Consider the following 25,965-nt stretch of genomic DNA (forward strand, 5'->3'; position numbering starts at 1 on the left):
AAGTGCAGAAAATGGCCCACGTTTGCACTAAAGGGTAAAAGTCGTCACCTGAGAAAGAGCACAGTGCAGAAGAGGGCTTCTGACCTCTGTCTCAGATGCCAGGGTCTTTTTGTGCAGGCTTTCTGATAGCCTCTGTGCAACTTGCTGGGTTGGGCATATTCCCTTTGACAATGTCTTTGAAAATCACATTAGAAGCTAACAAGTCAAATATACTGTACCTCTTCAGCTATGTAGCTTGTGGCCTCTTAGCTGGAGACATTTGACAAAGAATCACAGGACCCAGAGAAATATCTCCCATCTGATGTAGAGCCTATATATATGGTAACCCAACTTCACCTTTTGACCTTAGCAGGACACTTAAACTTCAGATTCTCCCCATCCTAAACAATCGAGGAAGGAGAGAAGGTCCTGGCTAGTCAGATTACTTGAGGCCTGCCTGCCTCACACATCTTGGCCACAGGTTGGTTCCAAGTTCCCGGCTACAGAGTGCCCCAGGTGCTTGGCCCATGCCACAGGGGAGGCAGGCACTGTTGTCAGAGCTGCAAGGACAGAAAGGCCACTTCTAGTTCCAAGTGTTGCTTACCTTTTAGTCTCTTATTTTGGGGGGAGAGGGGGAGTACCAGGGATTGAACTCAGGGGCACTCACCCACTGAGCCACATCCCCAGCCCTATTTTGTATTTTATTTAGAGACAGGGTCTGACTGAGTTGCTTAGTACCTCACTTTTGCTGAGACTGGCTTCGAACTCATGATCTTCCTGCAATAGCCTCCCAAGCTGCTGAATTATGGCATGTGCCACTGCTCCAGGCTTATTCTCCTTTTTAATAAAAAACATGAAGGGCCAGGATAATTCCCATTCCTTTTTAGCTAATAGTTCTACCTTTCTCTGGCATTTCCTGGGAGCTATTTTTTAATGGTTCTGTTACCCTTTTGTCCTTTCCCTCATGGGCCCTGTATGAATAGGATAGTGGCCACAATCTGTCCCAGTGGGTGGGTCCCAACTCAGTGTCTTACTAGACTCCCAAGGCTTTTAGTGCCCGTCTGTTTTCCACGTTCCCAGAAGGGAACGTCATGTGGCCCAAAAGGGCTGTGTCCGCCTTGCTTCTCACTGGCTTCTGGCTTCTGTCTCCATCAGGGCACCCTGACCGCCCAGGGCAAGCTGCTGCAGCAGGACACATTCTATGTGATTGAGCTGGACGCCGGCATGCAGTCCCGGACCAAAGAGAGGCGTGTATTCCTCTTCGAGCAGATTGTCATCTTCAGCGAATTGCTCAGGAAGGGCTCCCTTACACCAGGCTACATGTTCAAAAAGAGCATCAAGGTGAGGGTCCAGCAGGCATGCAGAAAGGAAGAGCCAAGTTCTTGGAGCTGTGTCCCTCAGATGAGGCCCTGGAGTGGTGAGGACTCAGAGCCTCAAGGACCTCTCAGCCTAATAGCCTTCCAGCAAGTAGGCTGAAGGAAAAACAGTGATCACCCATGGGAAACAGTGACAGGCCCCCAGCTGGTCTCCAGCAAGATCCTGCATGTTCTTCCCCGCCCCCCAAGGCGAAAAACAGAGTATTTCCTATTAAGTCCAAAGCAAATTTTGGAAACTTCTCTGAGATAAAAGAACTTTGAGGTACAGTAATAGGTACCTGTTTTGTACAACTTCAAGAATGAAAAGGATCAACTTGTTTTTTCCAGATGAATTATTTGGTCCTGGAGGAAAACGTGGACAATGACCCCTGCAAATTCGCCCTCATGAACAGGGAGACTTCAGAAAGGGTCATTCTGCAAGCTGCCAACTCGGACATCCAGCAGGCCTGGGTGCAGGACATCAATCAAGTCTTAGAAACACAGCGAGACTTCTTAAATGGTATGTGCCACGCCTGCTTCCTGCAGGGCCTTTTCAGGGAACCCCACACCTCTTACCTTCCTTGGGTCTAAGCTCTTGGAGAGTTATGGGCTCAGAACACATTTTATATGGACTCCAACTGTTTACTTTTCAGAAACATTTTAGAATTCTTTTGAACCTGAATTCACAAATAGAGCAGATTGGGTATGAGAAAGAAGGCCCATCTTTCCAACAGAAGAGATCTTCTCTTCTAGGACATACCATGCATGCTTTTTGGCCACCACTACCAGCTGGTAATAATTTTAGAAAAATTCTGAGATGGGGACATCCTGTCTCATGGGGGCTGGCTGGCAGTGATGTGTGTTTTCACACTTGGTGGCTAATGACTGGTACTCTCTCAGGCTATTTTTTTTTCCTATTTTTAAATTTTTTGTGCTTTACCACTAAACTACACCCCCAACCCCTCACTAGGGTTTTGTAGAGATAACAGAATTTGACAGATCCATTCAAATCCCTTCTCTGTTCCCAACACAGCAAGGGCCCAGATAAGCCACCCTCCTAACTGACCTTGCCCCTGTCAATTGAGAAGTGATCACTACCTCTAAATTTCCAAAATACCCCCAACAAATTGATTATATAGAGAATATAGCTCTCTATGACCCTCCAGGAATCCCCTAACAAGTGGAATGAAGGAGAGTCCCTACCTTCTTCTGTTTCTTTATTTTTGCCCTGCTGGGATTTCTTCACATTGTGCTTGTCATGTGAAGGAAGTATACATTTTTACACTAGTGCTGATCTGCTGAATTGGTGAGCTCAGAAGTCTCTCAAACAGAAATGGAGCCTGAAGTTGAAGGCAAAATGGAACCAGTAGCAAAGTAAATCTGGACAGTCAGCAAATATATCTGTCTGGATATGTACACACACACACACACACACACACGTATGCACACAGGACCTCCTCCAGATGTATCACCTCTTCTTGACTGCCCTGAGACTTGACTCCACGGCCATATATATACTCACACTTGTATGCACACATTCAAACACACACAAGACCAGCCCTAAGTGTTCCATCCTTTCTTCCCAGTACAGTGCTGACAACTATATCACAAGCCTATGTGTTTATGTCTACACACACACACACACACTCACACACACATGCACACATATCCACAGGTCCACCTCTGCATATATCACTTGCCTGTACTCAGGCTGGCACTAGATGGTAGGTGTACTCATACATGTACATACACATGTACACTCATATATGGGCCAACCCTTGGGCCTGTCACCTCTGCTTGTCAGTACTAGATCTAGACTTTCAAATGATACAACATAGCATTTTCTGGATGTCTAGCATGGAACTGAATGCTGTGGAGAAAGATAAGAGATGACATCCTAGTTGAGGACTTGGGCAAGGCACGATGTATCTCTGGGCCTCAGTTGACTTGCTTTTTGAGAAGGAGAATTTGGGGCTAGGGTGGTGGCTCAGTGGTAGAGTGCTTGCCTAGCATGTGTGAGGCCCTGGATTGAATTCTCAGCATCACATATAAATAAACAAAATAAAAGTCCATTAATGACCAAAAAACATATATGTAAATAAAGAATAAAAAAGAAAAGGACAGTTTGGGGCTAGATCTACTCTACCCATGCTGGGATGAGCCATGGTGGGCCAGCAGTATTGGCTACAAGGAAGCATGGCCCACTGACCTGAAGTGTCAGTTTTCTCCATGGTAAAGGAGTAAACACAATGTTTTTATTTTTTTAAAAATAGAGATTATATAGCAGGATGACATGACTTTTTAAGAGAGAATATGCATATTTACAAAGAGTTTTTGGGGGGGCCATGCCCTCTGCCCTCCAGCTATACAAAAGGTTGGTAGAAAAATCTAGACTCTCTAGAGCTCTTTTCCATTCTAAAAAAATCTAAAATTTCCCCCTGAGGGATAGTAGTAAAAGTTGTATTTAGCTTAAAATTTCTGAATATACAATTTTGGATTAATGTAAAGACATGTAAATATACAAAATATATCCATTTAAATTGCATCCAACTAATTAGTAATCTCTGATTCTAAGCTGGAATGAGGATTTTAAGTTCAACAACTTAAGACCATAGAAAAATAAAGTAGGACAAAATGTGAAACCATAAATTGTTTAAGTGACAATAATCACTCTTATATATTGAGTCCTTATTGTACACCAGGCACTATATTAAGCAATTTTACCTGTTTTTTTTTTTACATTTTATCCTCACATCAACATGGAAAGACAAGTATTATCATCCTACTCTTTTTCAGGTGACAAAAGGGAGACTCAGAGAAGTTAAGAAACTTATCCAAAGTCACAAAACACTAGATGATAGAAAAAGTGAACCTAGAACTACAAGATTTCAAATTAGGCTCTTAACCACAAGATTGAAATGTAGTTGCTAGTGGAAGGACTTACATGTATCTATGAGCTCCTTAACAAGCAAAGCAAAGAAAGAAACAGACTGTGGCATAAGACACTGAACCTATCAGAGATACAGTTTTTCTGATCCTAAGATCTAAATGATGCAAACTGAGGCTGGTAAAAGAAGGTAGAGCTTTGGGGCTGGGGTTGTGGCTCAGTGGTAGAGCGCTTGCCTAGCATGTGTGAGGCACTGGGTTCGATTCCCAGCACCTCATACAAATAAATAAAATAAATGTCCATCAACAACTAAAAAATTTTAAAAAAAGAAGAAGAAGGGGGCTGGGGATGTGGCTCAAGCGGTAGTGCGCTCACCTGGCGTGCGTGCGGCCCGGGTTCGATCCTCAGCACCACATACAAACAAAGATGTTGTGTCCGCCAAGAACTAAGAATAAATAAATAAATATTAAAAATTCTCTCTCTCTCTCTCTCTCTCTCTCTCTCTGTCCCCCTCTCTCTCACTCTCTCTTTAAAAAAAAAAAAAAGAAGAAGGTGGTAGGGCTTCTATATAGCTAATTTAAGAAAGCATACTTCTTTTCGAATGCTTTAGCACAATCATTGCAGATAACCAGGTAGTAATACAATTTCACATGCTAGGTATTGAGTCATGGATTAGATTTGATTACTAACTAGATTATTGTTACCTAAACATTTAATGCCCATAGAAAATTCCCCAGGCACAAGTCTGAGCTCTGCAATCCTGTTACCTACTTGGGCACACTTGAGAGACAAGGCTGTGGTGATGGCCCAGGGCCAAGCTTTTATTTACAGAGACACACAGAAGCATCTCAACCCATCTTTCCCTCCTAAGACCTCAAATAGAAAAGAGTGTGGCCCTATGTTGAATCCTATGCAGACCTGTCACTGTGGAAATATCTTTATAACTGAAAGTTCTCAGGGTTCCTGTTGTTAACCCATTAGCTATCACACTGATTACTGACCAGAATAATGTCATCAGGCCAGTCCTTGAAGTCATCCAGCATTCTACCTGGATGGCATGTGCCTGGCTGTACCTCTTTAGTGATCAATCTTGGGAATTTGGTTATCTTAAACTCAATAAAACAAAGCTCATGTCTTTCTCTTAAAGTTAGCTTGTTCTCCTGTCTTCTGAGTTGCACTGACTACCATTTTCCCAGTCTCCAACCTGAGCCATCTTCCTTTTCTGCTTGCTGATCCCAGCTAGACCATCAGTCTCATCTCTGCTTTATATTCACACAACCCTGCTCTCGCTAGATCCTCTGGCCTCTTGCTGGTTACTGTCTCCTGGCTTCTAAATTAGACAGGAAGCCTTTTGTCTCTTCCTCTTCAACCCCTCTGCCAACTGCTGCAAGGTTGATGTTCATAAAATGTGTCTCCAGAGATAGAATCTGAATTTACAACTTTAAAGTTCATTTTTTTAAACATTTTTTAATCGTAGATGGACACAATACCTTTATTTTATTTATTTATATGTGGTACTGATGATCAAAACCAGGTCCTCACACATGCTAGGCAAGTGCTTTACCTGAGCCACAATCCAACCCCTTAAAGTTCATTTAATCCAGTCACTTTTCATGATCTGCAGAATTAAATCCAGCCTAAGAGTCCTGGCTTTCTAGATCATCCACTTCATCACCCTCAACCTCCCTTGCTTATCTGAATCTTCTTCTCCATGGAAACCTAAGGGCTTCAGCTCCTGGGACATCTGACTCCAGCCTGTTCCTTGAAGACCTCTCATTTGCTTCCTTCCTGCAGAATCTAAATATCAGAGGGACAGCCAGCCCTCTCCCAAAGCTCTTTATTCCCAATCCCCTATCCCCAGACAACACACACCTGGAAGCACGTCCCACAGAGCCTGCTCTCCTCCCCTCCCTTTGCACACTTGGCGCCTAGAATGTGCTGCCATTTTGTTTTTTATTTTCCTTATTTAGGAAGGTGCCCTGGTTCTCACAGTTCTATAAAAACAAAGGTCGTAACTTCCTCACATATCCACACTCTGTCTAGCACAAAGCCCAGTACCTGGTAAGCCTCCAGATCCTCATGGGATTCCCAAAGCTTAGGATGACCGGCTGCCCTTACCTTGCAGCACTACAGTCACCCATTGAGTATCAGCGGAAAGAAAGGAGCACAGCTGTGATGCGGTCCCAACCTGCTAGAGTTCCCCAAGCCAGCCCCAGGCCCTACTCCTCTGTCCCTATGGGCTCAGAGAAGCCCCCAAAGGGCTCCACCTACAACCCACCTCTGCCACCCCTGAAGATATCTACCTCCAATGGCAGTCCAGGGTTTGACTACCACCAGTCTGGGGACAAGTTCGAGGCCAGCAAGGTAAGTGCCAGCTCTTCACTCCTGCCTTCACCACCCTGCAAGCACAGCCTCAGAGGCCACTTTAGGAAACAGCATTTTTATGCTAATTATTTTAGCAGGAACACTCCACTTAATACAGTCTAGTCTCAATTATTTTCCTCTCTTCTCCTATAAATTGAGTTAGACCAGTTCCCTCTGACTCAGACATTCTGTGTTAAAGGGTTATTATCAGCTACAAAAACTTAATAGATACAAAGGATTATTGTGATGATAAGCTTGAAAATGATTGAATTTTACCAAATAGAGTAGTAGTGGTTATGCGTAATCTAAAAGCCACGACTCCAGTGTGTGCCATCTTCAGACAGCCCTATTTTTCCTCTTTCTTTTTTTTTTTATTTTTTTTAGTTACACTTGACAAAGAGTATATTTTGACATAGTATACATACACAGAGCATAACTTTTTATAACTAGAATCCCATTCTTGTGGTTGTACATGATGAGGAGTTTCACTGTGGCGTATTCATATATGAACATAGGAAAGTTATGTCCAATTCATTCTGTCTTTCCTCTTCCCATCCTCTCTCCCTTTCTTTCATTCCCCTTTGTCTAATCCACTGAACTTCTGTTCTTCCCTTCCCCCACCCCCACCCATCATGTGTTAGCATCCACATAGTAGAGAGCATATTTGGCCTTTAGTTTTCTGGAATTGAGGAGCCAGCCCTTTCTAATGATGGCCCATCTTGAGCACCTAGGGAAGCAAGTTCACAGTTCTTCACCACCCAGTGGCTGATGTGGCAAGCAGAAGCTGATCATGAATGTGTGAACGGGGAAGCCAGTCTCCACAATCCATGCTTCAGATATTACTTGAGGATAATTGTAGACCTAACCATAGAACTAGTCTACACAGCTGGTTTGACCCTTAAAAAAGTAGTAAGAACAAGAGAGAAATGGGGAAAGCTCTAGGTTAGGAATCAAGTGATCTGGTTTATATTCCACATTCTGAAACACACTTGCTTTAAAACCTCAGCAAGTTTGTTTGTCAGGCCTCGGTTTTCCCTAGAGCTCAATGAGTCTGTGAATAGGGCAGCCTACATTGATTACTTACATAGTATGAATGTGTTGTTTTATTTTTCCCAAAATTGTTAATTGATATTCCTCTTGTTAAAATTAATTCTTAATGTCCAAGTTCAATTTTGTTCATATTGACTGTACCAACCTATTTCATCATATCATCTGGAAATGACTTTGTCCCTTATAAAGATACAGCCCTTGTGAATCAATGGAAGTCAGCTTGGCATTTGGTCAACCATATTGAAGAGTTTCTGGTTCTCAGCATGCTGTAAGAGGCGGCAGGGCCTCCTGGAAAGGTACAGGTCTATCAAGAAACAGTGGCCCTAGTGGAGACTCAAGTGAAAAGGTGGAATAGGCAGCACCTTCCCTATTAATGAGGGCAGGAGGTGAGGCATTTTGTTCCCACAGGGAATTGGGCCAAGGTAGGTCATGGCATTGCCTTCAAATGGAGCAAAAGTGTATTCTTCACTCCTGTCTCAAGGAGGCTCAGAATGTAGAACAAGGTCAGTTGATGTTTTTTCAAAAGAAAAAAAAAATGTAGTAGCAAAGCATCTGTGTTCTTTCCACAGAGGAGGATGGTGACCCCTGACCTGAGCTTTGCTCTGACCATGCTATGCTCAGGTACTTATGTGTCCCTGGGCTAGTGCCAGGTTCTTCCTGCCATTAGCAAGAGAACACTATCAGGAAGGTTGCATACTAGGAAGGGGCTTTCAGGTTGAGGGTATTTTACACCTTTGCTTGGTCTAGGGCTAGCAGTATTTATACCTGTTCACCCTTTACTTTGCTATCCTATGAAATGTGAGAACATGTTTATGAGTATATTATTACTGAAGGAATGTTCTGCCTGCTGATGGCTTGGCCTTAGCCATGCAGTAGGGTGCAGAGCAAGCACATCTGAACCAGCCTCCTTGTGTTTATGTCCTTTTCATCCTTGGCTTTTAGCAGAATGACTTGGGTGGCTGCAACGGGACCTCATCTATGGCTGTGATCAAAGATTACTATGCACTGAAGGAGAATGAAATCTGTGTGAGCCAAGGTGAGGTGGTCCAGGTCCTCGCCGTCAACCAGCAGAACATGTGCCTGGTGTACCAGCCTGCCAGCGACCATTCCCCCGCAGCTGAGGGCTGGGTCCCTGGCAGCATCCTGGCGCCCCTCACCAAAGCCACAGCAGCAGCAGAAAATAGCGACGGGAGCATCAAGTAAGTGCCTAGTTGGCTTCCCCGGGAAAGGAGTATGTGGATTAAAAAAAAAAAAATTCAAAAACAAAAGAACACAAAGATGCAAACACACAGTAGGGAATTACTGCTGCTTATCCTCGACAGTGCCACTGGAACCAAGGGTTGAGTGCTGGCACCTCCCGCAGCGTGCAGCATCCAGGCCGGATTGTTCTGGTTTATCTGTTGGTGGTGGTTGTGGTTTTTCTTTGCTTTTTGTTTATAATTTTCTGTTTGTTTTTTTCCCTCTCCCCCCACCCACTCATTAAGACAAGAACCCTACTGAAACCCTAGGTGACAAAAGGCATGCCTTCCGTTGCTACATTTGACCCACCACGGGACTCACTGGACTGGACTTCTATTTATATTGTATGAAGTTACTGAGATATATATATTTTTTTTTTGATTGACACCAAAAAATGACCTTAGCACAAATGCCAGACCTGAGTAGGTCAGAGCCCGCTGCTTCTCCCAGAAGAGAGGGAACTTTTTGGTTGTCTGTGGCAATTCCTCTGTACAGATTGTAACTTTTTAAAAAATTTCCCCCCCTCCCCTGTCACTTTAATATATGTTCATGGTAATTTGTAAGATATTTCTTTTCCTTATTTTCATTGCGAAAACCCTTCCGAACACATTCCTGTATAAAATATTTTGCACTATTTAAAGAAACCCATATGGATGAAGTCAGGTTGTGCAATATGATGGAGAGTCACAATGTTCATCATTGTACCTGTAATGTAACTAATAATTTTAAATGTACTATTTTAAATATGTAAAATAAATTTTCACCATGAGCATGTTTTAATGAGGTTAAAAACTAGTTGACCCTTTTTCCCCCATCTCATTATTCTTGAACTCTTAAATGTGCAAATGATTCTCCTTTTTTTTTCTTTCCTTTTCTATATTTTAGGAGTTGGTTGAATGCATTGGCAGTTTTTTTTCTACATAAAAAGTGTCATTATCACTAAAGCTATGACCATAGCCTTTCCTTCTAAATAGCCCTTATTGGTTTTCTCTGACTTCTGAGATGAGATGCTGTCCAATGGGTTCCTAACAACTGGACAACTTTGAGGTGCTGACGTAAATGAATGGCTAGAGGAGAGACAGTGTTTGGCTTGCTTTTCATGCTTCATGGTCAGCCACAGAAGGGGCCCAAGGCACACCAGTGAGGTACCTGAGCCGTGGCACCAGCAAAACCATGCTGCTTTGGCCCTTCTGGGTCAGGGGATAGAAGCTACTGATTACCTTGGCCTTGCCAGGTAAATGCAGATCCAACTGGAAATCTGTAGTGGCCCCTAAAACAAACTGGGCCCAATCCATTTTATTCTAAAGATGCGTGATTTTGGAGCCTTTTAGGAAACTCTGGGAATAGAGACTCTTAAAGCACTGATGTCCTCATTAACCAACGACCTGGCAGAGCCAACTCTTAGTGACCTATGCCCTAGTTACCAGGCATTAAGCACTGCTTCCTCCTCCTCACTGGGTCTCTTGGTCACTCATTCACACTTCCCATTGGAGGGAAGGGAAGAGGAGGCTCAAGCTAAGGAAAGAGAACAAATTGAAATACACACTGGTCATTTTGGTCCTTACCAGCCTCTCTTGCGTGAGAATTGGTGGAGGTGGAGGAGAGAAACTGCCTAAAAATGGTGTTGGTATTTATCAGTGATGGTCACTCCCATGCTAGGACCACAGGGGTCAGAGCTGGTTGCAGTGCCTACTGGAAAAATGTCACAGGAACCCTGTGTCCACATCAGTCCCCAGGCTTGTGGCCAAGAGATGGAAGCTCCCCAGAACATGATGACGAGTGCTTCTGGGAAGAAAAATTGAAATTGAGCCTGTCCTGCCACTTACACTACTCTAAGTGTTCTGAATGCTATTTTTAACATTTGTCATTTCTTACCAAGCGTACTGAGGAGCCCAGAGGGTGATGATAAACAAGAACACTCTTCTAGGTGCACACACACATATACATACACACCATGCTGACAGCCCCAGCGGACCTTTTCAGCAAGGACCTCCCTGACTTGAGATATTCTTAGAAGGAGCCAGGGACATGGATTTGGGAGTAAAAGTTTGAGCTAAAAGTTTGCTCCATGCCTGTTCTCTCTGAGAGAAGAGCTGGAGCAAGGTACTAGAACACAGGCCATCTAGAGAGCCTGCCCAGCCAAGAGGTCCAGGCAAGCTCTGGCCTTCTAAAGGAACTCACTGTGCCAAAAGACCCAGGAACCTGACTGTGATTGCATTTTCCTCTTCAGGTTAATTGTTGAGCCTGTGTGTTAGGTGATGAATTATTTTTGGAACACCTCCCTTGGGACATCCTGGCATATAAGGAGTGTCAAGGAGATGCTCTGTGTTTGGGAGTACCTTCCTTCCCCCTAAATCTCACCTATCCCTCCCCCTTAATGAAGATTCTCTTCCCCATGTTTGACAAGGAGACACTGAAGGGATATCAAGCCTCACTTAACTGCAGACAATGATTGGAACTTCACCCAAACCCTGTGCCCACGTGCAAAATTGATGCTGCCTGCTCAGGGTCTCTGATGCTGTTTTTGCCTTGACTTTTGCTGTCTTTGCCTTTAAGTCTGATAGATGTGGAACTCTAGAGCTCTGTTCCAACCTTCCCTTTATAGAATCTCTGAAGAAGGAGCTCCCAAACTCCTGGTGGGAAAAAAAGAAGTTAGAAAGGCATGAAAAGACTCTGCCACTGTCACCTCCCTGGGAGCACATGTTGGGTCTTGTCTCAGCAGGGAAACTTGAGGACCTATATTCACAAACATTGAGTGATACAGAGAATAGTCCAAAACCCTTTGTCCTAAAGTACCCAGATACATGAGTCCTGCTCAACCACTTATTAAGTCAGCTGCCCCAGAAATCCTGTCTGTTCTACAGTATTTGGGAGTGACCATACCCAAACATAAATAATAAGATGGAAACCTCAAAATCATCCTTTTGGTTCATTATATCTAGGCCTGGGAAACTGTCAGTAGCTCATGCACAATAGAATACACTTCCTTTGACTTCCCTATTCCACTCCGACTCAATGCTTCCCATCCACCCTGCCCTCATGAGAAGAACTCAGTCCTAGAAGCCTCCATCAGATGATCTGCAAACCTCCCAGGGAACTTTAATGATCCAGTCCTCATGTTTTCTCCACATACTGTAATCACTCTTGTACATCCCTCAGGAAGGGTCAAAGTTCATCCTTGCTCACTTCCGGTGGGAGGTGAGATTAGCCACCAGCCACTACCTGGCGTGCAGGATTGGGGCCTTGGAAGCCAGGGCTGGACTGGAGCACCTCACCTGACTCAGTGGCGGTGAGCCCGCCCACCGCCTCACTCTGCCCCAACCTGCCGTTTTGACTGGTGCATTTTTTGGTACAACAGGAAGTCATGTTCATGGCATACTCTACGCATGAGAAAGCGGGCAGAAGTGGAGAACACGGGTAAAAATGAAGCCACAGGGCCTCGTAAACCCAAGGATATTCTGGGCAACAAAGTCTCTGTTAAAGTGAGTAAGGTATTCCAGAGCTGTGTCCCTCTCATCTACTCCCACCCCGCAGCATTCTCACAAGGCAATTGGGGTGGATGGGAATTTTTATTTTTTATTTATTTATTTTTTGGGGGCCCAGTGTCGGGACCAGAGGGGAAGTAGTTTAGCAGGATTTTGCATGCAAGATCAATTTATTTTTCATTTTTTATTTCTCCTGGCAACTTCAATTCAAGTAAGTACTTCTTTTGTTTTCTTTTATACTTTTCTTTTTATACTATGCAGATGTTTTAAAGCAAAATTATCTGCAGCATTATTCTCTTAGAAATGCAAGATGCTTCGTTCATATTAAATTTCTCAAAGCTGCCCATTCAGTATCCTAGGTTTGGGAATACATGCAGGTTAAAAGGATTAGGGATGCCCTCTAAACCCCTAACTCAGTGAAAGGCTGAAGTTGGGAGTTTAAGGGCCACTGTGTCCTTGGTATAGTTTTATTTCTTTTCCCCAGGGTTCAGACAACATCACCTTTTAGCATTTTACTTGCCTCCCCGAATGCACAGGTGTGGCAGAGAGGCACATTGGTAAAGCTCAAGTTATTGCTTTGTAATAATCCATCTATCACTTTGAAATCACAGGTCCTGAGTTTAGCTGACCCTTGTTTTCCCCAACAATATAATGTCCATTGTGTAAATTGAGCCCTCTGAAAAGACCTTCCTCTGGACAATGGAAATTCCACACTCATTGATTTTGTGAAAATGTGTCATTGTCTGCCTGGCAATTGGTTTGCCCCCTTAAGCAGAGTAACAGCAACTAATACCCATTCTAACATCCTTCTTGGGGAAAAGAAATTGTGTGCTTTCCTTGGCCCCCATCTGAGAAGTCCAGCCTCACAGGAGACAACAGTTGAAATTCCACAGCACTCATGCTTCATTCAGCCGCTTCCATTGCTCTTTCCTGTGAGATAAGCAGCTGTCCACAGTGCCAGCCTCCTCTCCCTTAAAAGAGCATGCTGCTGCCCTTGTGACTCATGCCCCCATCTTCAAAGCACTTGGTTGCTTCTCTGCCCAGTTTCCCATCGACCATGCTTCTCTGAAGTTCTCCTCTCTCCTAGCCAAAGCTACCTGCATTCTAACTATGTTCTCTTTCTTCCCCCTTCCTCATGCTGCCAACCAAGGAGACGAACAGTTCCGAGGAGTCAGAGTGTGATGATCTTGACCCTAATACTAGCATGGAGGTAGAAGCAGCTATGTTGTCCTATTTCCTACCATGATTGCCTTTTTTTGATTTTTGTTCTGTAACAGTGAGCTTGCTAAAGTGGCCAGCCATTCAAGGATAAATTGCGATGTTAGGGCACCTCCCGGTGTCCCCTCCCAACTAAAACAGCAACAACAGCAGCAACAAAATTCAGTTCTATTTTGGTAGAAAAACTCTATCTCATCTTTTTTTAAAATTACCTAAGTGTGTAGTTCTCTTGAATGCTTGTTTAATATTTTCTTCTTTGGCAGGTTTAGCATTGTGTTGAAAATATTCAACCTCGTTATTTGAATCAGAACTTTTTTTTATGGAAAAACAACACTGGAAATAGTGGCTTTGTTTCTCCTTTTTGTTCATTCCTACACCCTTGGACTTTTCCTTTTTCCCCTTTACCTTCTTCTTCTTGTCCTTCTTCTGCTGGAATTTATTCCTCCTTCAATGCTCCAGAAAAATCATGGGTTAAGTGTGGTTTTGCAGGTGATTTGGCTCCTGGTCACTACATGTAGCAAGTTGGTCACAAATGAGGTGTGATAAGAGCAACTGGGAGTCACACCTTTGCCCCATTCCAGGGGTCCATGGGCAGTGTCTATATCATCACATGAAGGAAAAGAAGCCCTGGGGATGGCCTTCCTCCCAGAGCGTGGGCAGAGGTCTCTCTGGAGATTGTGAGAGTGGAACACCACAGGCGGGACCTTTTCTGCTCTCCAGGTTTACAGGGCTGAGGGAGATGAGCCTGTGCTTCTGCCAACAGGAACATTCACTTCCGACTCCTTGTAGTCCGTGGGGTTATAGAAACAATGGCTCTTCCACAGTTTGCACTGAAATACAATCATCACAAATTCACAAACCACAGAGAATTAGATCGAGTGTTGAGCTGGCTTTCCTGTCACGTTGTCTTTCAGAGTAGATGGCAATGCTTTTTTCCAAAGCTATGTCCTCATTCCCAATACCAGATAAAAGTTCCAAGATTTCCTGTAAATGCAAAATAGGGAATGTTTTTCAAAAAGCTTTTCCTTTATATAGCCCTAAGCTTTTCACTTAACTGTATGAGATGTGATAGGACCTTAAATTATTATTCCTAAATTTAATTTAACCTAATCTCAAAGAAGTCTGCCATATTCTTGACAACCCCCACAAAACCTGAGAGAGCCCATAAGGCCTGAGATGGGTAAACCAGCTGTGGAAGAAGCCAACTGCGTGAAAACAGACCAGAGGCAAATGGTGGAAAATAGGATTTCTTCCAGAATAAAATAGTCCCCTGTGGATGTGAGCATTGCCACTGAGCTAAATCCAGCAGGTGTGGTCAATACAGCGCTCCACTGTGGGAGGAAGTGGGTATGGCCATTGTAGCCTAAATGTATTTTAGAGAATAAGGAAGCTGAGGGAAAATTCTGTTCCTACTTTCCTTGCATTTTATAGGATAGGCACCAGCATCTGTGGGTTAGGCAACTGTCAACTTGTAGATGCCAGTGGCACTTTATCTCCAGGCCAGATGTTTCTGGCATGTGTCAAAGATACCAGCTGCAAGCAGGGTGGGCTAGTGAGACGGAGGGGGAAAGCCAAATATCCATGTTCCAGAAGGCAGTTTGGGACCTTGTCCAGCTCTGGTGGCTTAGAGGGACAAACATGACTTTCCCACTCTCTGAAGGAAGAGATGGGTGCAGAGGGCTGTGCGACCAGGTGAGTAGCACCCACTGAAAAAGTTAACTCATGTAATCAGATGCTATGTTCTACATCTAGATGAGAAAAAATGCACAGGTGCACACATACATACCTTAGTGCTGCCTTGCCAATTGAACATGTTTTTAAGGTTTTTATTCATGGAGGCTGATGGCCCTTTTGAGAGCTGAGTGAGGTGGCTCCCTTGGAGGTGTTACTAGGTGCATAAACAAACACATTATGATGTACATGTGGAAAAGAGAAAAGCCAAAACTTGTGTTGATGCATGTCCAAAAAACGTTCTTCAAATACAATGGTCAAGGCACAAAGTTTCTTTTAGGCAGAAATTTCAGTTAACTCAAACCCTTAAGGGGCATGTGATCTGAAGCTGCAAACATCCTGGTTAATGATTCTGTAGTAGTCATGCTTGTAGCCCTGGCACATTCCATGTAGATCCTCCTAAGCTTCAGTGTGCTCTTCTGAATATGTTACCATCTTGAAATTAACTCTGGGCATATGAGCAGCCAGAGGAAAAGCCAGCATTGTGGCACTGCTAGTTTGGTATTTTCAGACACAAATAACAAATCGGATGTGGGAAATTAACCTGTTTTGTTTGTCATGACTTGAAAATTTCTGAAGGGATATGCAAGTGGAACTTTATGGCAACAAACATGGTAGATGAAAAAATGACCAAGGGGACATAGTAAAGACCAACTTGGAGTGCCACCTCTTGAAGTCTTCTTGCTGTTAAAGCGATCACTTAGTACCTCATTCCCAGAGCCAGGCTGGCCCCTGACCTCACCCTTGTCTTCTGAACATGACACTGCAATAGGTGTTGGCTCTGGGAGCAGGTCCTATGCTCTTGATGGGCTGAACTACAGCCTCCTCTGTTACTGGAACCCTGGCTGTCAACCTGGCACTGTGTACCCATGCGTTTGCTCAGCACCGGGTCTCCAGATGTTAAATCCTGCCCTGCTGACTGACTGCCCTTGACCTGGTTTCATCATGTTCCTTCCAGTCCCAGCTGTGTACAGACTCATCTCCTGCCTCCATGGGAATGATGTCACCAAAGCATTCTTTACTTTCTCTCAAATGGTGAACTGAAGGGTCCCCTTAAGGTGCAGTTTCCTGGGGATTTTGCTTACCCACTGGGTGCCTGCCACCCCAAGGCTGGCATATGTCTCTAACCACCCTAGTATTTGGAGGAGATAATAGGCATGTCCTTGAAAGCTAATTAAGAGAGAAATGAAGCATGCTGAGTCTTAGGAATCTGATTGACAAAAGACACCCTGTTATGGAAAGGGAGCAATTAGCTCTGCTCTTTTCCTCCTCTTCCTTCCCCTGCAGAGACAGCTTATGGATTCTCAAGCCCAGCCCCACTCACCAGCCATTGCAAGGTTGGCTCTAGGTCCATGTGGTTCCCTGGTGGCCTGGTCCCCTGTCCTTCTGTGACTATCCTTATCAAGAACAGATCTCGAAATGATGACCATCTGTCTCTAGAGCTTTTCCTTGCACAGATAAAACTTTGAGAGTGAGAGTAAAGGGGAGTATTATATATGAGAGAAATGTTTCTACATGGAAGAAGAGTCCAATCAGTGGGAATCAAACACTAGGACACCTGGGGAACAACTTAGTTCATTTTTTTTCTGGTACGGGTTGGACTGCTGATTTCCATTTCCTGAGTGAGGAACTACTAATCATCCTGCCAGCTTCTCGGGCCTGCCCCTGCCATCATGTCTGTGCTGACACTCAAGGCTGGAGCCAGTGCTTGCGTGTCCAGGTCGGCATCTGCCCTCACGCAGCCCTCGCCCGTCTCTAAGGAACCTGAATCCTTTCTGCACTGCACTGAGTTTCCCTTAGGACCCAGGCAAGACTGGTTGTTCCCACATCCATACACTATGGAAACATTTTCTGAGGACTGTCAATTCTTGCATTTTGACACCTAACTTCTCAACCCCAGCATTGCCACCTGGACACTGGGAAAGGCCAGGATCAACCTCCAGGCTTGGACCTTTGTCTTCAAGAATATAGAATCTCAGCCCAGCATTTACATCAAACCCAATTAAATACTTGCATATTTATTTTTTAAAATCTCAATTCTACTTTTAGAAGAGAAGCTCAGTCCATTAGAATAAGAAATTTTAAGGATTCCAAGAAGACTGCATGTCTGCCCCAGCCTTTCAGTAGTGCCAGCCTCATTCATGACACAGAACAAGTGCAGACATTTTTCCCCAGGGGCCCCATGCCAGCTGCCGGGTATTTAGCTCAGGAATTAAGAACAGATCTTGGAAAGGGCTCTGAAAGACAAGCAAAAGACAAACACTTGGAAGTTGAAGTTAATTTTGGAGGAAATTTCCAATCAGAGTAAGAAGCAGATTTTCAGAATCGACAGAACCTTTGACACTTCCAGTTAACTCCATCCTCTTCATTTATTTTTACTGTTGTAAATCATATACAATATAAAGTTGAGCATTTCAACCACTGATTAAGTGTATAGTCTGGTGGCATTAAGTGCCTTCACAATGTATGTCCATCCATTTCCAGAAGTTTTTTATCATCCCAAATGTACTGTGTGCCCACTAAACATTAGCTCCCTCCTGTCATCTGTCCCCCCAGCCCCTTCCATTAAAAAGGGGGGGGGGGACTGCGGCACAGGAAATTATAACTTTATGCTAGAAAACTAGAAGGTGGCCAGGTGTGCTGATGCACATCTGTAATCCCAGCATCTTAGGAGACCGAGGCAGGAGGATTGCAAGTTCAAGATCAGCTTCAGTAACTTAACCATATGCTTGTCTCATTAATAAAAATCCCCTGTACTTCAAATTTTAAAAAGAAAAAGAGAAAGAAAAAATAAAACTAGAAGGCGCCCTGAGGTAGCTTCTGGTTTTCCCTGGTCATTACTCTTCCCCTCTCTCCCTACCACACACCATCCTGTAGCAGCCTGGCACACCCCATCTCCAGGTGCTTTTAATCTAAAACAGATCCTGGCAGAGGAGAAGACCTCCCTTCTAGTGCCAATTTTTCTGTGAGAATATTTAATTGAATTTTCCAGCTCGACAAAGAAAAATATCATTTCTGCCCATCCTGGCTTTCCAAGGCTGAAGTAGAACTTAAATGAAAGTCACATAAAAACAGGATCATATGGAAAGGGAGTCAGAAAATTTGGATTCTGGCATGGATACTGCCAGCGGCGTGAGCTGTGGCCAGCAACTCTCCCTGAGCCTCAGGTTTCTCTGGGCAGCTACACAGGTCAAGCATACAGCATGTGCAGCTCTTTTGAACACTGACGATATAAAGTGTGGCACCAAAGGACTTTGCTCTGGAGCACAACGGCCTCAGAAAGCAAGGAGACTGTGACAGAATAGGAGCTAGAAGATTCAGTGCCTTGCATTTTCAGGGACTGTGGCAAGAATGACCTGGGCAGATTTTCTATGGAGACCCAACTGGAATTGGGTCTGGGGAGGGTATGAGTAGCCAGTGCTGACCCTTCTTTCCTTCACCAAATCCACAATTAGCAGTGCCCCATCTGTAAAGAGCCAATCTTTTGCTCCCACCTCAGCTGCTCTGGCCTCCTTGTCCCAGATTCAGAGCTTCAAAATAACCTGGCCAGACAGATTGAAGGAAATTTTTACACCCCTCATCAGGTGACCCACCTCCTGGCATTGCCAGACTGTTTCCACCAATGCCTGTTTCTGTATTTCATCTAAAGTATTTTTTTTTTAACAGAAAGAGCCCTTTGGAGGAAAAGCGAAGCATTGCATTCCTCTCATTTTGACAAAATATTTTCTTTGTAATGGATCTGATGGGTTTGGCTTGGAGACTGTCTTCCTGCCCAGCTTTGCTCTGACTCTCTGTGCAGACTGATTTATATGCTGCCGTGAGGGAGGGAGCCTAGCTGCACTGGCCTGTCCCTCGCCTGGAGAATCAGAAGACCATCCACTGCATGTCCCATCTGTTATGTTTTCTATTCCTTATATCTACCCTGTGAAATCAGTAGGGTGGCGTTTCCTACCTTCCTAGAGGAAACAGGTTCATGGGGTCAAGGTCACAAACCAGTTAAAGAGCAGGTCTTGCTCTTTAGCACATTGAGAGCCCCAGCCTGGCTTGCCATAGGAGGAAGCTGCACTCCAAGGCTCAGGCCCTCCCTCTTGCACGTCTACTTGTAGGAGGAGAATTTCTACCTCAACAACTTTTTGAATCCCTTGACTGTTGGGGTGATTACTGGGCCTCATCACACGCCCTTTTCCCAGTGACTCAGGAGCCCAGCCACAGCAGCTAAGAAAGGAAGTTCCGTTGCCTGCTGGCAATGTCTGAATTGGTTTCTCACGCCAGCACTCCCATTCAGCCTGCTTCAGGCATGCGTGTCCTGCGGACCTTCACCTAGTCTCAAGGCCTGGCCCCTGTCATTGATGTTATACACCACTTACAAGATGACAGGTACCATTGGCTCAGGAGAAGTTGCTGTTGGAACCTGCTATTGGAGAAGAGGTCACCATGCTCCATCCTCGCCCTTGTGCTTTGGTTTGGCCAGGTTGAAACCAGGAACAGATAAATCTCCAAATCAGAAGTCATACCTATGTGTTGAGAAATTTTTATTTTATATGTTTGCCCTGCTGGGTATTAAACCCAGGGCCTCCTCACGGTCCTAAGCATGCACTCTACCACTGAGCTACATCCCCAGCCCAGAAAGTGGTTGGTTTTTGGTTCGTTTGTTTTTCTTTTTTTCTTTCTTTCTTTTTCTTTTTTTTTTCTTTTCTTTTTTTTTTTTTTTTTTTTTTTGCCAAATCTTATCTAAAAATCCCTCTCTTCCTACTCTGCATAGATTCCCATGAAACAAGCAAACAGGGAATAGAGAGGTAGTCAGAAATGTTGGTTCTGCAGCTGAGTTAGTTCAGGACATTTGGTCTGAGTTTCTTTGGACCATTTTTGTTTCTTCAGCATCATCAGTATGTAGTTTGAACTCAGTTTTGTGACTGGGTATGAAGGATTTGGCAGAAATGGGGGTCAGGATATTTCTCTCCTGGAATCAGTTGATAACTGATTTTCTAGATGGAATTTCTCCCTCACACTTGGACATTGACTAGACTTAAGTTTTCCTCAGTTTATGTTACTCAGTGCTGGTTGATTTTTACCTGCAAAATTTCCTCTTACCTGGCAGCTATTCTGTTTTGAAGAAAAATCAAAATGATTGGATTTCTCTCCAGAAGGAAGAAACTAAGTTACTGATGGGCTACATTGTAGGTGGTTCTCATTTCCAGGCTCAGAGGAAGCCCTACCACCTATCGCCCTCTGCTGTTCAAATAAACCAGATTCCTGAGCAGTCCTCTCCCATGTGTGCCTGCTGCCTCCTCTTCAACTTAGCCCAGCATTTTCCGCTGCATCTCCCGGACAGACAGCATGCATTTTTTTTTTTAAACATGAACCACATCAGGTTCCCTCCACAGCCACTTCTCATTGTTCAGATTCCAGTTCACAACCCCTTCCTTGCTACCATTTTACATTGACTCTCCACCTGTTTCTAAGGAAGGAAAACATTCAATTTCAAGAAAAGTGTGAGGCTTATAATTAGCACTGCAGGTCCATATGCACACCAACAATGGTCACTAGACAGGTGGCTAGAGGTGGTTCATTAATTGACCTCAGTTAATTTGATTCAACAAATACTTGATCTTCTGCTAAGTGAAAGATACTGTGTTAAACACCGAGACTGATGGTACATAACATGTGAAGGGGTTACTGTCTTCCAAGTCTGCACAAATCTGATAGGGCAAGTATAATACAGGTAAGATGTTAGAATACCTGCAGCTCAGGAGCAGAACCCAAGAAATATGAAGAGACAGAAAGATCACTATTGGCTGGATCTTAAAGAATGACCAATAGGATTCCTGGGCAAGTCACATTCTCAGTTCAAGAAAATGGGAAGACATTTCAAGTTCATGGCAAGAAATTTTCTCAGCATTCCTCCCCCAAATTAGAATCTCACCACTTTAAATTTTCATTGATTTGACAAATATAGAATACTTATGTGCCAGAGTTTGTGCTAGGCTTGGAGGCAATAATATTGAACAAAACCATGATGGTCCCTGTCCTCACGGGCCTTGTAGTGTGTAGAGAGCCATAGACAACATAGGCAAGTTGGCCACTGTGGGAGAAGCGTGTCATGACCCTCTCTAGGTCATACTCTGATTTGCTTCAAGGTAGAAAGAGAAAAACGAGGAATCTTCTGTCATATAATCCAAAGTCAGAATTAGAAAACACATTAGTGACTAGACAGGGTGGTGTACATGACTTGCGAGTCTGAGGCAGGAAGATCACAAGTTCAAGGCCAACCTCAGCAATTTAGCAAGACCCTGTTTCAAAATTTTAAAAAGTATATATTTAGAAAAGGACTGGGGATGTAGCTCAGGGGTACCCCTGGATTCAATCCCCAGGACTGCCAAGGGGGGGGGGGGAATTAAGATGGATCTTGCCCAAGTTCTTTTGCCTTGCTGGGGAAGTTTAACAAGGAGAAATGGAAAGAGGTGGGATAGAGAGGGAGCAAAACTAAGCAGGTAAGCCTCTGACATCAATGACAAAGCTCCACAGGCTTTTCCCAAGCCTCTCCTGCTGCACTGAACTGCCATGAAAAGAGCCCTGGGCTCTTGGGTGCTCTCCGGTCTATCACCCTCTATCACCACTGAGGATCTTCAGCTTCACTTTCCTGACTCATCTGAGAAATGGGGAGAAATATCACTGACTCTGCACTTCATTCAGGGTTTTGGAGGCACAAACAAAGGCACTTGTGAGTAGTTTATGCCAACTATATAAGGCCACACAAATCAGTAATGTCATTACCATTATCAACAACACCCTGTACTGAGTTGGACTCGCCTCACCTGGGCCAGCCAAGAAGCGGAGGAACAAAGACTGATGGCTTCCACAAGACCCTTCCTGATGGAGACCCTGCAATTAAGCCTATCTCCCAGCACCCCCACTAATGTCTACACCCAAACTAGGGATATTTGCATCTTAAACTGTGTGTGTATTCAATACTATACATAACACAGTTGGAATTATGTGATGAGAAAAAGGAATAGGACAAATTCTTTAAGCTACAGTTTTTTTTAAGAGAGAGTGAGAGAGGAGAGAGAGAGAGAATTTTTAATATTTACTTTTTAGTTCTCGGCGGACACAACATCTTTGTTGGTATGTGGTGCTGAGGATCGAACCCGGGCCGCACGCATGCCAGGCGAGCGCGCTACCGCTTGAGCCACATCCCCAGCCCCCAGTTTTTGTTTTGTTTTGTTTGTTTGTTTTTGGTATTGTTTTGTTTTGGTATTGGAAATTGAACTGAGGGGTGCTCTACCACAGAGCTAGTCCTCTTTCGAGGGTCTCACTAAATTTCCCAAACTAGCTTTGAACTTGCACTCCTCCTGCCACAGTCTTCCAAGTCACTGGTGAGGTGTTTTTTGTTTGTTTGTTTTAAAGAAGTTAAAAACCTGCCAGTCCAAGTTTTTGAAGTCCTACTTAAAATTTTGTAAGGGTAGAGGTGTAGTTCAATGGTAGAGTGCTTGCCTCGCATACAGGAAGGCCCTGGGTTCCATCCTCAGTATCACCAAAAAAAAAAAAAAGAGAGAGAGAGAGAGAGAGAGAGAGAGAGAGAGAGAGAGAGAGGTAAGATATATTAACCTGCTACTTGTCCCTTTGTCACTTGTCTCCTCTGTGAGATTCCTGGCATAGACTCAATGGCTTGCTCCCTGTGGATCCCCATTCTGATGGGAAGTACAAATTTACTGGTTCTAAGTTGTTTCCACCCTAGAGTCCTATGATGAGCAGGGGTGGAATGGGAGAGTTTAGAGCTCCATGTTTGTTGAAGGCTGGTCATTAACAGCTGTTGGGCACTGCGTCAAATGCAGATGCCATTTAGTTTCATCTTCCCCAGTAGACAGTTGGCTATTGAGGATAAACATCTCCTTGCCTGCTACCACTACATAATTAAGGGTCAGCTCAGTAATTTTCTTTTTAACCAGGGATTGATCCCAGGGGTGCATAACCACTGAGCAACATCCCCAGCCCCACCCCCCCTTTTTAATTTTTAATACCTTTATTTTGTTTGTTTATTTTTATATGGTGCTGAGGACAGAACCCAGTGCCTCACATGTGCGAGGCAAGCACTCTACCGCTGAACCACAACCCCAGCCCCCACCCCCAATCCCTTTTTGTATTTTATTTAGACAGGGTCTTGCTGCTTAAGGCTTCACTAAGTTGCTGAGGCTGGCTTTGAACTTAGATCCTCCTGCCTCAGCCTCTAAACTGCTGGGATTATAGGCGTGTGCCACCATGCCCAGCAGCTCAGTAACTTTTCATCAAACAAATTGAGTCCTTATGTCAAACAACCCTTCCATGTTGGCATTATTTGCCCCAATTTACAGATAAGACTGAGGCCCATGATGCTTAAAATGTTGTCCAAGACAAGAAGTGTATGTGGCCTTGGGTCTGGACATTGTGCCCTGTCTGATCCCAGAGTCCATACTCTGCTGCACAGCAAGGGCTAAGAGCCTCCTCCCTGAGAGGTGACAGGTTGAATTTTTTTTTTAAATCATTTTCCAAAAAGTTTGCATTCCATCTGTGTTTAAAAACAGGCTCTAGTCAAATCTAATTAGTCATTTACCTAGAGGTAATTATTTTTATTTTATATCACTTTTGGTCCTCTTTTGAGATTTTATTTATAAACCAGTGCTAAATGCTTGGGAGAACTGAAGTGAAGTCAAAAGTTAACTTTCCATCCACCAACATGTATTAAATGCCTAATGTATGGCAGATTCTGAGTCCTGTCCTTGAGGAGCTTACAGTCTAATAGGGAAAACTTCACCTTTTTTCCTTTAAAAATTTTATGAAGTTGAAACATGTTGACTAGAGAATATTTGGAAAGTCCAGGTAAGAAAGGAAAGGCGAAAAGTCACCCAAAATTCAGATAATGTTTTATAAATCCTGGGAGCAGGGTCTGTGTCTTAGTATTTCTGTTTCCGCAAAACTGTCTTAGAGCAGAACAGTTAATATGAGTTCTGTGTGTGGGTATGTGTGTGTGTGTGTGTGTGTGTTTACACATAAACACTTATATACTTACATGTATAAATATATGTATATTCATACATATGTGTGTGTGTATAAATATGAATATTTGCAGTACTGGGGATTGAGCTCAGGGGCACTTTACCACTGAGCTACATATTGGTCCTTTTTTTAAATTTTGAAACAGGGTCTCACTAAGTTGCTAAAACTAGCCTCAAACTTGTGATCCTTCTGCATCAGCCTCCTGAGTAGCTGGAATTACAGGCATGTGCCCCGTGCCTGGCCAATCAATATTTTTTGAGTAGAAAGAAAGCTACCCTGAATCCCCCAACTGGAGATAACCACTGCTAACATTTAGAAAGTATTCTTAGGCTCAGCTAAGTATGGTGGCACACACTTATAAATCTGTTGCTCTGCAGGCTGAGGCAGGAGAATCACAAGCTCAGCAATTTTGTGAGATCCTATCTCAAAATAAAAGAGGCTGGGGATGTAGCTCAGTGGTAGAGTACCCTGTGTTCAATCCCCAGTACTGGGAATGGGGTGGGGGGAACCATTCTTAGCCTCCTTTTCTTTCACATCAAATGACTCACCTGGATATGATTGCCTAATCCAGGTTGATAAATATATGGTCTCTTTAGTGCCCCCTACAGGTGCTGCAAGTGCTGCTTACCATGTTTATTGATTGTTGACCCAACTGGTCAATTGGAGCAATCTTTTACATCCTTCCCCCTGCCATGGCCTAGAATCTTCACACAAAGAAGGGTCTCTTAGGTATGAAAAGAGCAGTAGCTTTTACCAAATGCCCCCAACATGCACCCCCCACCACAGCGCATGAAAGTTTCAGGAGCTGGAAGTTGATTTATCATAGATCAGTTATTTGGATAGAAGGGAACTCAAACCAGACTGTGGGTTGATTCATTTGAAAGTTCCTGAAGGATCGTTCAAAACTCCAGATGTCTAGGCCCCACTTGACACCAATTAAAACAGAATCTCTTGGCATGAGGCCCAGACATTGGTGTTTTTGTGCTTTTAAAGCTGTCCTGGTCAGGAATTGGGAACCATGGATTTAAAGGAAGGTTGGGCAGTGACCTTTTGAGACTAGCAGAGTGCACGAAGTGGCCAGCAAGGGCACACTTCAACCCCAGAACTTGGCATCACTAGGGTTTTCTGCAGCCCACTTCATGAAAAACTTGAGTGATATAAGTGGGAAGTTGGTTTGCAAAGGGAAACCCAAAGAAGTAAATAACATCTGTGTTCCAAAGGGCTTATGTAAGGAAAATACACAGAGAAACCATGGATGTACACATAAGTCAGGGACAGATGGAGGGAGATAAGTGTGAAGCCTCACTTGGGCTCTTCTGGAAGGCACATGAGTTTTGGAGGCTTCGTTATGAAGGAAAGAATTCTCCAAGGTAAACTGTAAGAGATAAGCTTCTTTATCTTAGCAAAAAAGAAAATGCTAAGAATAAAATTGATCTTGAGAGCCTACAGAGTGGGAGAAAATCTTTGCCACCTGAACCTCAGATACAGCATTAATCTCCAAGATATATTTAAAAACTCAAAAATCTTAATACCAAAAAAAAAACAAGCAAACAACAAATAACCCAATCAGTAAATGAGCAAAGGGACTGAACAGACATTTCACAGAAGAAGAAATATGAATGGT

At 43.8% G+C, this 25,965-nt stretch overlaps 1 protein-coding gene across 10 annotated transcripts in view; it reads left to right on the top strand.

Moving 5' to 3' along the window:
- The window catches only part of KALRN (kalirin RhoGEF kinase), a 662,170-nt gene that overhangs the window by 604,772 nt on the left and 31,433 nt on the right, over positions 1-25,965 (top strand). For 3 of the 10 annotated variants that reach the window (XM_081301753.1, XM_081301763.1, XM_081301762.1), the window contains 6 exons: positions 1,135-1,320; positions 1,683-1,854; positions 6,347-6,585; positions 8,578-8,834; positions 12,233-12,356; positions 13,510-13,569. In XM_081301753.1, the coding sequence (XP_081157879.1) occupies positions 1,135-1,320; positions 1,683-1,854; positions 6,347-6,585; positions 8,578-8,834; positions 12,233-12,356; positions 13,510-13,569 (1,038 nt within the window). Of the gene's footprint in view, positions 1-1,134; positions 1,321-1,682; positions 1,855-6,346; positions 6,586-8,577; positions 10,642-12,232; positions 12,357-13,509; positions 13,570-25,965 lie in introns of those variants that run through there. The other 7 variants (XM_081301756.1, XM_081301757.1, XM_081301758.1 and 4 more) reach the window with 7 other exon arrangements.

Source organism: Spermophilus citellus (genome assembly GCF_964194105.1).
Source record: "Spermophilus citellus genome assembly, chromosome: 7".
Taxonomy (NCBI): domain Eukaryota; kingdom Metazoa; phylum Chordata; class Mammalia; order Rodentia; family Sciuridae; genus Spermophilus; species Spermophilus citellus.